The sequence below is a fragment of the Eufriesea mexicana genome, unplaced genomic scaffold (assembly GCF_001483705.2).
Source record: "Eufriesea mexicana isolate 0111107269 unplaced genomic scaffold, ASM148370v2 scaffold2467, whole genome shotgun sequence".
NCBI lineage: Eukaryota > Metazoa > Arthropoda > Insecta > Hymenoptera > Apidae > Eufriesea > Eufriesea mexicana.
The window spans coordinates 886,529-903,005 of record NW_016910588.1 but is presented as its reverse complement, the minus strand read 5'-3'; the positions used below and the strand labels follow the sequence as shown (position 1 = coordinate 903,005).

The following is a 16,477-nucleotide window of genomic DNA, read 5'->3' as shown; positions in this document are numbered from 1 at the left end:
ATAATGCACCACATTTTTTACTTGTTTATCATTAAAATGGTTAAGATAGAAAAGGCATAATAAGAAAAAATTTAATGGTGTTTAAAACAGTACTATCCATGTATCAAGTTCTTTACGCAGTTTTACTCCTTTTTACGCATTGTTATTATGAAAAAAGAGAATACAACAAGAGATTGACAAACCTAATATGATTTCTATCCTTCCTATTTCGTTAAGATAAATAAGAAAATGAGAGACACTTAATTTACTTGTAAATAAGGTTTGAACATTATTGTATACATTAGATAAGGCAAGTTATACAATTGATATAGACTATTTGTGTAAATTACTTTTTAGCAACTAAATGAAGTAATTTATTTTATACATAAACTATACAAAAGATAAGATAATTTTCTTTTAATAAAATAAAAGGAAGAATGCAACTGCTCCTTGTATTTTTATATTAAAAAAGGAAGATCCTACAAAAAAGGAATTATTAAATCACTCAACTTCTTTTATTGTTATTATACTATATCATTTTCATGACGCATCTCATATATCTGTATTTCTGTATTTCTCTATAATTCATATATACTTTTGAACAGCTGAAAGTATATAATATATATTTGCACAGAATATTCACCCCAAAGTTTTGCACAATTCTCTATAAGAAGATCTATGCAAATTTTTTATTCTCTACAGTATAATAAAAAGAATATATTATTTTATTCAAAAATTCAAGATGGTCTTGAGTACATTGTGAAAGAAAACTATTTTTAAAATGTATGGCATTGATATATATTATTCATTTGACTTGAGGGAATATGCAAAACTTTAGAGTAAATATTATGTGCATATAATATTATATATTACATAGTGCATGTAGTACAGTATTATATCTATATAGATATAATGTTATAAATAATATTATTATATACTATATATGCTTAAAATAAATACATGCTTTAGACTAACAAAGAATATTAAAACACTTGTCTTGTAATTAATTAAAAATTTTCTTTATTTTGATGTATCAGCATTTTTGAACTATTAATTTCAAAACATAAATCCTTTGATATTTTTTTTTATAAAGAATAAAAACTGATTTTAGTTAATTTACATTTAACTATGATAGTACATAAACATATATGAAGATTATATGGAACAGAAGATATCTCACTTAACTTAAACATCTTAAGTATTTTACTTGTTTTTGATCACAAGAAAAAATAATACAAAATTATTTAAGAATAAATAATATAAAAACTTCATTTATATTGAAGGTAAAACTATGAGAACTAAGAAGAAAATTATGTATATATTATTCTCAAGAACTACAAGGTAATCAATATATTTTTATATGTAACCACATATTTTTGCCATATTGACTTAATAATTCAGATAAAAATCAATTCAATGACTTATAATAGTTTGCTTTTTATGTGACTTTGATTATGAAAAATGCAAAAATGTATATGAATATAATAAATGTTAAAGGAACAACATTGGAAAGATTATTGAATGAAACTAATTTTGCGAAATACTCAAACTGATATCTACCAACTTCAATATATTTTTGTATTAAACAGTAAATGGATGTTTCTTTAGTTTTCTTTATAGACTTTTAACTAATAATTAGTACATATAGTTCTATTAAATCTTATATGTTAATCTATGTTATAAGTAATGTTCAATAACATCCTACAAAAAAATATCTAGCAATTAATATAAGGAAATATGAAATAGATGATATTTATTTCCAAATCTTTTTCCTCATCTAAATTTTCAAAAGATTAAATATTTTATCCTGACATTTTGGAAATTTAGATAAGGATTAGTTTTTACTGGCACCTTTATTACTTTTCTATAAGCATGATTTTTAATTATTTAATGATTGTTTCATAGAGACGATCAAAATTTTGATTGTAATAAATTTTTAAATCAAATTAATTGCATTGAGTAACATTAGAAGCTTATTAATAGTTATAACTTGTGTTATTGTAAAGATTAGAGTAGTTTAATGTTAAGGGTACAAGACATATGTTTATTAATATTAGATAAAATTCAAATAATATATCTTTGGTAACAAAAGTGCTTGAGATCAACAATAATGTATTGAAATCGATAGATATTAATTTGCATATTTTAAATAAATCGTGTTCACTTTCTGTTGAATTTTTTATGATAGTAATTCATTACTTGCATTTGTTTTTATATATTTTTGGGTTTTTCATATTTGAGATCATATGAAGCAGCCATTAGCATAAGATATAGTATTGATTTTGACCTTACGTATTAAAGCAAGATGATGAAAATATATAGTTACCCTATATAAAAATATATTGATTATTTTAAAATATGTACTTTTTATGAATTACTTTTCATAATATTTTCCACTTTCTTATAATAATAGTAGTGTTTTTTTATCATTTAAAACAAATGAGATATTTAAAATGCTTAAGTTAGATGAATCAGCCTATATAATATTTGACACATTTAAATTTATCTTGAAATACTTTTTTTAACTTTGATCATTTTATAGAGTCTGTATCAATTGCATGTAATAACTTGTATATTACTTTCAGGACTCATTGATAATTTTTTCAATTTATCGTGTATCATACAGTAAAGGTGTTGTATTAAATATGTTGTAGTAAAAAATTACAATTAATATTAATATTAATCGACATTATTAAATTTTACTTATATATACTATATATTTATTTAATATTACAGGAATTATAATTTTGATTATTAATCAATTAACATGGGAAAGCAATATAAAGGAAAAAAAGTAAATTTAACATGATTTTTAATATAAAAAATGAGGTATACATATATATTTTTTTTGTTATGTGTAATATATGAAGATATTTGAAATTTTTCTGTATCCTTAAATTTTATAATTTATTTTTAAATTTATATGTATATAAACTCTATATTAATTTGATATTTTTTACTGATTTAGAAAGATTGGCATAAAAAAATTAAATAATGCTGTGTACAGAATTGGAAAATTATTATATTGTATATAAAAATAAAAGATTACTATAATGTTTTTTAAAGTAAAATATTTTATTAACAATGAATATCACCTAGAAGGTTTTTAAGGTTTAGTTCCGGTCATATGAAACTTCACTATACGATACTTATTGTCGTGCATTTCATTTCGCATACTGCTACATATTGTAATTTCTTTCAACTAATGAACGTCTTTACTGAATGTCTAAAATAAACTTATAGTTAAATCTATACATGTATATTTGAAAGTCAACTTTTAAATTTAACATTTAACCCCCTCCAGCTCTATATTTTTACAGTAAAAGGTTTGAAGTAAGTTTTAATAATTTAAAAATTATTTGAAAGATAAAGATAGCAGTTTTTTTAGTAAAATTCAATGTTGTAAATAGTACTAGAAAAATATTATTTTTTAATATGTTGTTAAAATATAAAAATAGGTAAATAAAGAATAACATTACAGATAATGATATTTTGCGAAATACTCAAACTGATATCTACCAACTTCAATATATTTTTGTATTAAACAGTAAATGGATGTTTCTTTAGTTTTCTTTATAGACTTTTAACTAATAATTAGTACATATAGTTCTATTAAATCTTATATGTTAATCTATGTTATAAGTAATGTTCAATAACATCCTACAAAAAAATATCTAGCAATTAATATAAGGAAATATGAAATAGATGATATTTATTTCCAAATCTTTTTCCTCATCTAAATTTTCAAAAGATTAAATATTTTATCCTGACATTTTGGAAATTTAGATAAGGATTAGTTTTTACTGGCACCTTTATTACTTTTCTATAAGCATGATTTTTAATTATTTAATGATTGTTTCATAGAGACGATCAAAATTTTGATTGTAATAAATTTTTAAATCAAATTAATTGCATTGAGTAACATTAGAAGCTTATTAATAGTTATAACTTGTGTTATTGTAAAGATTAGAGTAGTTTAATGTTAAGGGTACAAGACATATGTTTATTAATATTAGATAAAATTCAAATAATATATCTTTGGTAACAAAAGTGCTTGAGATCAACAATAATGTATTGAAATCGATAGATATTAATTTGCATATTTTAAATAAATCGTGTTCACTTTCTGTTGAATTTTTTATGATAGTAATTCATTACTTGCATTTGTTTTTATATATTTTTGGGTTTTTCATATTTGAGATCATATGAAGCAGCCATTAGCATAAGATATAGTATTGATTTTGACCTTACGTATTAAAGCAAGATGATGAAAATATATAGTTACCCAATATAAAAATATATTGATTATTTTAAAATATGTACTTTTTATGAATTACTTTTCATAATATTTTCCACTTTCTTATAATAATAGTAGTGTTTTTTTATCATTTAAAACAAATGAGATATTTAAAATGCTTAAGTTAGATGAATCAGCCTATATAATATTTGACACATTTAAATTTATCTTGAAATACTTTTTTTAACTTTGATCATTTTATAGAGTCTGTATCAATTGCATGTAATAACTTGTATATTACTTTCAGGACTCATTGATAATTTTTTCAATTTATCGTGTATCATACAGTAAAGGTGTTGTATTAAATATGTTGTAGTAAAAAATTACAATTAATATTAATATTAATCGACATTATTAAATTTTACTTATATATACTATATATTTATTTAATATTACAGGAATTATAATTTTGATTATTAATCAATTAACATGGGAAAGCAATATAAAGGAAAAAAAGTAAATTTAACATGATTTTTAATATAAAAAATGAGGTATACATATATATTTTTTTTGTTATGTGTAATATATGAAGATATTTGAAATTTTTCTGTATCCTTAAATTTTATAATTTATTTTTAAATTTATATGTATATAAACTCTATATTAATTTGATATTTTTTACTGATTTAGAAAGATTGGCATAAAAAAATTAAATAATGCTGTGTACAGAATTGGAAAATTATTATATTGTATATAAAAATAAAAGATTACTATAATGTTTTTTAAAGTAAAATATTTTATTAACAATGAATATCACCTAGAAGGTTTTTAAGGTTTAGTTCCGGTCATATGAAACTTCACTATACGATACTTATTGTCGTGCATTTCATTTCGCATACTGCTACATATTGTAATTTCTTTCAACTAATGAACGTCTTTACTGAATGTCTAAAATAAACTTATAGTTAAATCTATACATGTATATTTGAAAGTCAACTTTTAAATTTAACATTTAACCCCCTCCAGCTCTATATTTTTACAGTAAAAGGTTTGAAGTAAGTTTTAATAATTTAAAAATTATTTGAAAGATAAAGATAGCAGTTTTTTTAGTAAAATTCAATGTTGTAAATAGTACTAGAAAAATATTATTTTTTAATATGTTGTTAAAATATAAAAATAGGTAAATAAAGAATAACATTACAGATAATGAGTAGAGCATAATTAAAATAATAAAAAAATATTTTCATATTTGTAATATTTTTACATACATATATTATATTTTATAATATTTTATATATTAATTGTGATTGCACTGGATAGGGTTATTTGTTTTAAAGTAAAAGATATATTGAAAATGAATACTATAAAATATACAAAAAATGTGATACAGATCTAAGATATTTCTGTTATAAGAGATGTTTAGACGCATAATTGAGTATACTGTACATTATGCAACTAAATTTCGAAAATTTTGTGCTTATCTTCATTAATACGTTTTAAATATATAAATTTCATTCATTTATTATAATTTATGAAAGAAATAATTGAAGTAAAAATTTAAAGGAATTTAATAATACATTTGATATTTTCTGTTAACAAAAAGAATATATATACATATATATAAGAATATATATTTTGATTTTCTTAGAATTACTTTTTTAATAAAAAATACATTCTACTTTTAATTTGTTATTTTATATCATAAATTAAATCATATTTTTTTTAATGTACATAAGTAATTTTTAATAAATGTATTTCAATTATCTGTTGAATAATCTTATACAATATTAAAAATAGTTGCATAGTGTACATTACAATATATTTTAAAGTTTGAAATACTTGTCCTTTTAATAATATTAGAGAACATTAATGAGATAAAATTATATGCACAAATAAAATCTTAGTAGCAATTCCACTGACTACTATTGTACAAGATATAATAATAACTAACTTGATAATCGTTAATATTATTAGTTTTGTCATCAGTATTATTATTTATTAGGATATATTAAAATTTATATTTGCATTTCAGTAACAATATGCACAATTTGCAAAACTTATGTAAACTGAAATGCAAATAAAAATGTAAGAGATGCAAAAGTAATAAAGAGATTTTAATGTTGTAAAATTGTACAATTGATTTGGAATTTGAAATTATGATGTAATTGCATAAATTTTACAACAATATGTTTTGTATATTAAGTACATCAAAATGTAAACAAATATATATTGAAATGTTTTATTGAAGTGCAAACCATTTAAATAAAATTGAAATGTTTATATAATTTAAACCAAGTAATGTAAATGTTATAGATGCTTATTTAACAATCACAAATTTAGAAATATATTCCATAATTTTTTATTTTTGTAGTTCCTTATATAATATAAGAAAATTTGTCTAAAATATTGGAAATGCATATGATTATATACACATGACTGATCTTTTTCAAATATCTTTGAAAATACAGTTTCTAAGTTATTTTATAGTTTTAGAGAATCTTCAATCAGTTTTTATCTAACTTGGATTCAAAATCTCTGTATTTAATTAATATGGAAGCTTATATTTTGTCACATTCATTTCTTTTTTGAGCTAAATGCAATGAAAAATTTTATGAAAAAATTTTCCTTCAGAAGCAGTAACTAATATTTCTACTATTTTATATAATCATAGTTTTTTAATACAATAAAAATATATATTAAGTGACAGATATGGTAAAATAAAATTAAATGGTTTACAATACATATGTTCCACTTTATTATGTACTTGAATGTACTTCGTTTCTTTTACATATTTGTTAAAAGATTGTTATGCAATATTTTGATATTTTTGCATCTTTTTACAATTGTATTTAATGTTTAATAAAATGAATAAGTGTTTAATGATCAATTAGAAAATGTATCATTGAAATAAAAAATTAACAGATAATTTTTATAAAATTACTTTTGCATCTCTTTGTTTCGATATAAAACTCGAGATACTAGTCGCGTCGCGAAACCATTATAACTTTTTACATTTAGGAAGATATTTTTGAAATAATAATCATACATCTTTGAATATATGATACGTATTCTGTATTGCATTGGGTCATAATAGAATTTATATGTTGTACAAATTATGATAGAAATCATCTACCTCATGTTCAAATGATGAAAATATAAAATTTGTTATGCAGCAAGAATAATTTTGGAAAGTCTTCATAAAGAGTTATAGTATTATTTTAACTTTTGTACATGATACACAGAGTAGAATGTAAAAAAATTTATAATTTTATGTGACAAATAACAACAGAAACTACATGATACAAAATGTTTATAGTAATAATTTTGAATTTCATAGATAGGATATATCAATTTAAACTTAATACGATTTTTTAATTTAATGCAATTGTTAACTTACCATTTATCTAGAATTCGTGTAATCGGTTGTTGACTTACACGCAGTTGAAATCTAGTTGGTGTATGAATTGAAATTCATGAACACCACTCATATATTTACAATACTTCGTTAAGAGAAACGCTCTCACGTTGGTCGCGCCGCAATAACTATATCTCGTTAAATCTAAATATATATGTATGTATATATTCGCCTTTGTTACGTCGAATGAAAGGAAGACCTATATTTTTTTTGCCTCTATAAGAATTTAGTCTCCATTGACTGTTCTTTTCTAAACTTCAATTTCATTGTAAACGTTGATGAGTAACCAGTTTTATAAAGCAATTATTATTACTATTTAATCAAATTGCATCAAAATTGTAGTTTTCTTAAACGATCGGGAACATTTTTCGAAGCTTATTAACTTAATTTATCAAAATATGTTACTTTGCTCTTTGCATTGGTACGTTATTCTTCTTAATATAATGCATTATAAAAAAACTATTAACGATATAGCTTTGAGAGCATACTAATTCCATTTTAATATTGTTTATGAAATTATTATTCTATATTAATAAAGAGTGTTAAGAAAATAACCTCAAACTGCGTATTAATCGATTTTTAAAGCATTTACTTTTTATGCAAATACTGATATTTGCACTTATACAAATAAGTATACATATATAAAATTAATTATATTGCAATGCTATTTATTTATTGACATTTTCTGAAGTTAACACTGAAACAGGTAAAGTTAATTTAAATTTCATTTTTAATTAAAGTATTTTAATAATATAATCAAGTTCAGATATTGTGTAAGTTTGTATAATTTTGGTATGTAATAATTTAAATTTTTACTTTTACTCAATAATTTCATCAAAATTGAGCAATTGAATAATATTCATGAATAATGAATTGTAAATAATGGAAATTAATGGGTAAAATTTCTCTTATTGAATAGTATTCTATAAATTCTACAAAAGCATAGTTTTCATTTTTAATTGTGTATAAAATGTTATTTTTTGCATGCCTAATAAATGCTTTAAAAATAATTTTGTTTGGAAAGATTCATGTCAGAATTGATTTTACATGAGTAAAAATAAATATATCATATTTTTATATTTAGGCTTTACTCTCTTAGTTACTATTGAAAAAAACAGAAAATGGCTATAGGTAATTGGAAGACAGGCACAACAAAAGAAAATTGTGTTTATGCAGTGTATTAATTTTTCAATAGATAGTTTTTTACGTGTTTTATGCGCTAGGAACCTTTAATACTACAATAGTATAATACTTTAAAATATAGTTTGTATCAATAGCTTGCATTTTCCTTTTTCATAAGCGACTGTGACTTTTTAGATTTTTAAAAAGAAAATATAAGAAGTTTTAATAAAGATAATTAATAACTGTTATGTAATAATTGTTATATATTTAAATATATAAAAATATCAAAGTTAAAGATCATTTTTAGGGTAACAAAAATATTAAAATTAAAATTGATTTAATATTAAAAATTAATTTTAGAGTTTTGAATAGTATCAAATGAATAACTTATTTCCTTATGTTTCTTTTATTAAAATACATAGACGAATATAAACTTTAATATCGTTTAATTTACATTTAATTAATCATTGGTAAGTAATATAATATAAATAAAACTTTGCAATCAAATATGAGTAATTTCTCTCTGTGTCATGTGTACCAATTGTAAAAAGCAATGCTACATTTTTGATCATAATATAAGCACGTTTCCTTAATCATATATTACAAGGAATGAATCAAATATAATTATTATCCCCTACCTTATTCCCGAATCGTTTTGAATCTTCATTGATACCAATTTCGTTGTTAAATTTGTTTTTATGAGGATGCATATTTTAAGGAATTAGTATCATAGTTAAGATGAATAACGAAAAAAGCGTGATCGGTAAATGATGCCTAGAGTTAGCAGTGTTCATAATCACCGATGGGGGAAATAACGATGGTAATACCAATGGTCTTTCTGTTCTATGGCCTTCATGAAGTGTACTACCAGCCATGATCTGTGTAGTACTAAGGTCGTCATCGTTTCCAGAAGAATCGAAATCGTCGGAACTTCCTAAATGGAGTCTTCTGCCACCGCTATTGCTATTCTCCTTTCTGCCTTTTGTTATAGGTTTCTTTCGAGGTTTCAGGTCGGTATTTTTCACGAAGATACTGGGTGTTGTTTTTGCAACAATGTCTAATTCTGGGCCAAAAAAGAAAAGAATTAATTAGATATATGATAATAAGTTCTATCGTACAAATGTCAAATTTTTATATAAATAGTGACTGTTAATTATACGTTTATTGACAGTGTAATTTAATTATATAATGATTTCAAATAAATATATAATGTATATACAGGGTGTTCCACGGTAAGAGCTGTTTGATATAACTCTTAAGCTGTAGATGGTAGGTCATTTTTTTTTCTTTTTAAATTTTTGACATTTGTCGATATTGAAGAGGCGAAAACAGCTCAATAAAATTATATTTTTTGGAATAAGAGTATTTTAATAGGGGCATTTTCTTTTTTAATCTGCGAATTTTTTTGTGATTATTTTGGAATTTTGAGAATTTAGATTTCAAGACTTTAAGAATTTAACAATTTAAAAATTTTGCTACATAAAAATTGGAAAAGAGAAATTCGTTTAAAATTTGATTTTTTTGGATAATTTTATTTGCTAAATGTTAATTTGTTTTTATATAAATTTATTATATGTGTCGTGGATCGAAATAGAAAATATAGTTTCTAGAATTTTATTTCTTTTTATTATGTAACAGTAATTAGTGTGTATACAGTTTTCTTTCAATCTGTGTAAAAAGCAATATTTAAGGTACTATATAAACTTTTACAATGTTTTAAATAATTATTTCATACTGTACATCGTTACTTGCTCTTTTAGTAGTTAATAGAAGTGCGTGAAATATATTAATTATTTTAAGTTATTGAATTTAAAAAATTTTTTATTTAAAAAATATGATAGATGTAAAAAGAATTAATTGTAATACATGATATAGTAGTTTTATTTTGGCGTTTTGCCATATATGTTCCAGAAGACTGTAATGATGCTTTGAAAAGCATTAATTGTTTACTATGCTCATAGATGGCGACAAGGTTTTATACCATTTACAAGTATACTTAGAAATCCATCAAAATTAAATAACTAAGTTGAATTCAATGAACATTATTCTAAATTAAAGTAATTTCAAAATTTCTGCTACATGTTGCTAAATATACACTAATGTCTCCATCTATAATTAATAGCTACTTATCATCATTCAGCAGAAAAAGTATAAGATGGAATAAACATATTGTTTTATCAAGTTTAGAGAAAAAATTTTTACTTTTTACTTTTTAACTATTATTTTTAAACTTTACTTTTAATTACTTTTTAAGCACCTCATAAAATTGTAATAAATATTTTATTGAATTTATATTTCTATTAATTGTTATTTTAAGTAAATGTTACATCTAACGTTATGACTTATTTTCACAGTTTATTTACACCCATCGATTTAAACAATTTTTAAATATGTTATAAAAGGCGATATTTTGATATTCTATAGTAAGCACCAATGATGATTATCATATTTTTTTATTTAATAATTTTTTTCTCTCTAATGATTGCACATTTAAGAAATTTCTTTACAGTACTCGAAAAATGAAAAAAAATATTTTTGATTACACAAAAAAAGAATAATGTTGTTTATTGGATAATATATGTATATCGCAAAATTATTATTAACATGTTTGAAAAATAAGTGAATTTTTTAAAAGAAAGATTTTTTTTAAAAGTAACATAATGATATGTAATATAAGTACAAAAAAGTTTTAAAATATTTCATGATTTTTGTTCTTTAACTTGCAAGGATCATCATTTTTCGAATATCAGTTATTGAACAGTATGAAATCAGTAGTTCTATTTAGTATGATATAAATATATTTTATGAACACTTACCTCGTAAATGAATCATACCAGTAGCATTTCCAAAAGCATTTAAAGACGAACAAATGTATTCTCCAAAATCCGTTTTTTTCAGAGAATTGATAGTAAGATTCATTTGCCAAGAGTACTCATTCAATGCGTACTCTGTTATCGAATATTTTGCATTGGGCGACAACTTTCTACCTGCACGAGAAACAAAAATATTACAGTATTTTTTATTTTGTAGTTTATTGTTTATATTTTTATTTTAATTGTTTGTGTACTAATTGTAAAAATCATTGAAAAAATCTTAGCGGAAAATATCAACTCTGCAATTTATTTCAGTTTACGCTGAAGAACGCTAGATGACACGATTGCGCTCTAGTTACCTTAATTACCAATAGATGGCATTAGCAAATAATCCAAACGCATCGTTAGTTAATCCCGTGACAAAATAGCAACATTTTTCAATGTAACATTTGAACAATACGACTGCGTTGAATAGTACTTACTTACGGCATAAAATTAGTTGTAAATATTAATTTTTGAGTATAATTATATCAATCGTATTTCTTTGCATGTAACTGAGTAATATAAATGAATATCGATTAATTTGCTTAGTTCTTTGTTAACTTTTAGACGTGGTATTAAAAATATTTTGCTTTCCTACAATTAGCTTCTGAAGTATTGTAGAAAAAAGGGCCTTTTGACCGATAATAAACAAATAAATAAATATCAATGAAGGAAAAAGATATCTAGGATTTCTTGAAAGATTTTTCAAAATTAGCTCATTTACCTCCAAATTTAAGTTAATTTTCAAGGCATTATTACAAAGATTTTTTATAATATTTATAATTATTAGTGGAACAAAACCGAAAAATACTATGGACTATCATGTAATTAATTTTGAAGATGTATACAAAAGATGAATAAAATTTTACTAAATTTGATTTCAGTGTGATTTCTATTGTAATTTACAATATTGCAATTTACTCTGAACATGTGTAGGAGTGGTAAATTACGTGTTTCTCAATGCTACAATTAATTTAGTAACACGTAGATATATCCTAAAAGGAAGATTGTAGTTATCTGTTTCAAGATACACGTGATTCATCCTGTGTTCTGATAATCGATCTTTTGTGTAATCGATATTCGGATAATCAGTGTTTCCGATAACCGACATTCGGATAATCGGTGGTTTACTATGTGTAATGACATTAAATGTTATCCTGTTAGGCCATATAGTATTCATACAATACCTGTGTACAAGCTATTATAGTTCAATCAAAATTCCAACACGATAACAAGTTAAGTTTGTTTTAATCACTTTGTAAAAATAAAATATAAGGTTACCTCGTATATTACAATTCGATGTATAATTTGATTTTGGTGTTACAATATATCATTTTAATCTTTCTTTAAAATTATTATACAGACTGGATTGTGGAATTTGTACATCTCGAATAAATTCTAAAATATGCCTTATATGAAAAGTGTTTTCGTTCGAATCTTCAACGTGATGTTACGCGAAGTAAAAACTTCAAGAAAGTCAAATTTATGCTTCCGTACGTATCCCTCTGGTGGCGGATATTGGATACTTGTCATAGACAAGATTTATATATCAGCTGTGCTATTGTAAAAAAGTAATTGCGACGTATAAGTTGCAAACAAACAAATTTTTTTGCTAGTTTATTCTTTAATATTTCACGTGACATTATTGAAATATACTAGAATAGCTTGAAAACGACACTTAAGTATTAATAGGTAACACTGTATATCAGGGAAAGAAATTGAATTCTAATTGCTGAAAGGGGTAGCTTTACAAGGAAATATTTTTTCTATTAATGAAGTATCGCATTTTTTGGATTGTTTATTAATAAAGTTATTAGTAAGTTTAAGCATTGTTTGTAAAACGTCTTATTTTTTTACTAAATTTGCTTTTTCAATTTTTCAACTAGGAAAAAATTACATAACCACAAACAATTTTATTATTTATTATTACGTTTATATCTTCATATCTCTACTTGGTATTTTTTATTTGATTTGTAATATATGAGAAACAATATTGTACAAGAATAACCAGATTTTTTAAAATATAAAATCATTTTTTTCTGAAAGAAAAATTCACAAGAATGAGACGGATTATATTTGTCAGAAAAGTGACGTTTTTATTAAAACTTGTATAATAGAGAAAATACAAAAGATAGACAAACATATAATGGAGTTTAATTAAATTTATTATACATATGATAACAAATGGATATAGTTAATGATTCTCTGTTATTAAGTTTCTAACCTGACGTTGCAGTTACAGGTAGAACTTACAACTGTTATACAAACTCTATACCTCTTTCACTCACCACTAGAGGGATACTTATACCAAATATAATTTCGAAAGTTTTCACCTAACCTTTCATCCAAATACATCTTCCAACTTGATTTCTACTATCTCGAGATCTAAGACCTGTTAGGTAGCATTACTGATAATTCTACCAGTAAACTTTGAATAAAGTACAGCTTTGCTCATTCCTCCTTATCTTTCTTTTTCTTTCCCCACCTTTCATTAAAGAGCCATAGATGAAAAGTAGAAAATTGCACAAGCAGCCACGCAATGTATGTTATGAAAACTTGAAAAACGCGATAAAGATTCTCGTAAAAAATCCAGCATTTCAAGGAATGCACAGTTTGCAGAAAACCTTATTTTTGATCATATTTGGAAGAAAAATATAGGAAGCAAGTTTTTTATCGTAAATACATAAACATTCTTTCGTTATTTCTTACTAATGAGTTTTATTTCATATACGTAACACTAAAATAATTAACAACCTTTTAAATCCTTTTAGAGAATTTTAGTTTAAAATTTTAAAAAGTTAAACCAGTCCTAGTTTTTTCTTTAATTTTCTTCTAAATTTAAGGAATTTAAATGATATCTGTTTTTTAAAATTAATAACTACATGTATAGGTTATGTGTGAACCTATAGATACACTTACGAATAAACTATGTAGGCTAGAGGTCGACAACCTTCTCGTTGAAAAGGTCATCTCGAATAGTTGGCTTATAACAAAGAATACCTTATCGTACCATAATTTCGCTGGTGGGGAAAGTCGTAAACTTAAAGTCCATTCAGTGTTTGGCATAGTGGTAGACACTTAAAAAATGCTTCGTGTGCATCAACGTGATCAGGGTTCTATATACCCTGTGGGTTCTCTTTTATGCTTATAAAATTACGATAGATGGCGACACTTTTCGTTAGCGACATGCATAGATTCGTGATTAATTTTCATCATATAGATTGGTTTCAGGTGGTCGATAATATAATTGGTTGTATTACCAGTTATCGATCATTCTGTATAAGGAGAAAGGTGGCAGTAATGTAAATATAAATGTATAATCCGATAATCCGAATTAAACATAGTGAGCTGAACTGAATTAGGCTTGTACTTGTGAACTTTAATTTTATTGATTAAATTATTATAACACAAACTGGACTATAAGAATTGATATGCATGTTTGGAAATCATTTATTTGTTACATGACCAACTTCTCAAATGAAATTAAAATTCTATTTTTCTCAAAAATGGTTAGGTTTTCAATCGTACCATAGGTTATGTTAGCTCCTTGTAATGATACATGCAAGTGTGTTGTTTTACAAATTAATTTTTGTATTCGAAACTTTTGAACATTTGAATTGCATTTTATTCGTTTTAATCGTGGCAAAAATATTCTTTTGTGTAAGGCTTTCTATATTGCAAAAATCATTTTTGGAATTTGAAACTATAGAATGTATTTTTATTTTGCAAATTTGACTTTCAGTTGAAAATCTTAAAAAATATATTTGTATTCTATAATAATTAATTTTGCGAGTAGATTTCATTAATTAAATACTTTAATTAAATACTTTGGTAATAAAATTTTCTGATGTAAATGTAAAGATAACATGAAAATGTGTCTTCATCGCTTTCTTATTAATTAGGCATAGATATAAAACTAAAACATAATTTAAATATTTAAGTATACGAAGTATTTATTACCTGTACTGTGATGCCAAGTATTTAATGCTTGTGGAGAAGCTTCAACTAGGCACTGAAGAAGAACATTACTATCAATTGGTGCTCCTAGTAGTTGATTTGGTACTTTTACAACAGGCCGGACTGAAATAAAAATATTTTTTTATATTACACAAAAAGAAGCTGCTAAAAAGAAATATCGCATATGACTACTTATCGTTAGTAAACCTAAGTATGGTAATGAATTTCTAGAAATTATTCAATAGAAATAGTAGAATAAATGTCACTTTAATTATTAATTTCTTTAATCTTTATTTTATTTGATATTTATTTATTATATTTATTATTTCAATTTTTATTATTTGAAAATGACAAGAAGATAGGACGTAGTATTTTATGCAAACATTAATAAAAAGTGTAAATTATACTTTTTTATTCGTGGTATAATTTTTGAGATTGAAATTCTGCGCCTGCGCGTATACAGTCAGTACCAAAAATTTTAAGATACGTGCACAACTTGACTGCAACGAATATAAAAAGATATAATGTAAGTAATATTATACAATAACAATGATAATAATATACATAATATAAGTACAGATATAACATGAATAATAATATCTAAAAGTATAACAGTATAATATACTAAAATAAAGATATACCGTGTTTAAGCATATATTATAATAAACGTACTATAATGAAAGTATAGTAAATAAAAGTATATTACCAATATAATGTAAGTAAAAAATATATCACTATAAATTTAAATATAACGATGCAACAATGAGAGTATGAAGAACTTCTAATTATTTTCAAATATATTTATGGTAGACTGTACACATAGATGCAGTCCTTTGAATGATATGACATATGTGTGTATATACCAGATCTTACACTTTTGATTTTTGTGTTTAGTTCCATAGTTATATAAAA

At 23.5% G+C, this 16,477-nt stretch overlaps 1 protein-coding gene across 1 annotated transcript in view; it reads right to left on the bottom strand.

Moving 5' to 3' along the window:
- Window positions 1–9,465: 9,465 nt before the first annotated feature.
- DIP-lambda (Dpr-interacting protein lambda) overlaps window positions 9,466–16,477 on the bottom strand; it is a 47,878-nt gene continuing 40,866 nt past the window's right edge. Inside the window, exons 6-8 of the mRNA XM_017903686.1 lie at window positions 15,569–15,688; window positions 11,570–11,740; window positions 9,466–9,816 (exon numbers count right to left, since the gene is read on the bottom strand). Coding sequence (XP_017759175.1) covers window positions 9,467–9,816; window positions 11,570–11,740; window positions 15,569–15,688 — 641 coding nt within the window. The 3' untranslated portion in view covers window position 9,466. The remainder of the gene's footprint in view (window positions 9,817–11,569; window positions 11,741–15,568; window positions 15,689–16,477) is intronic.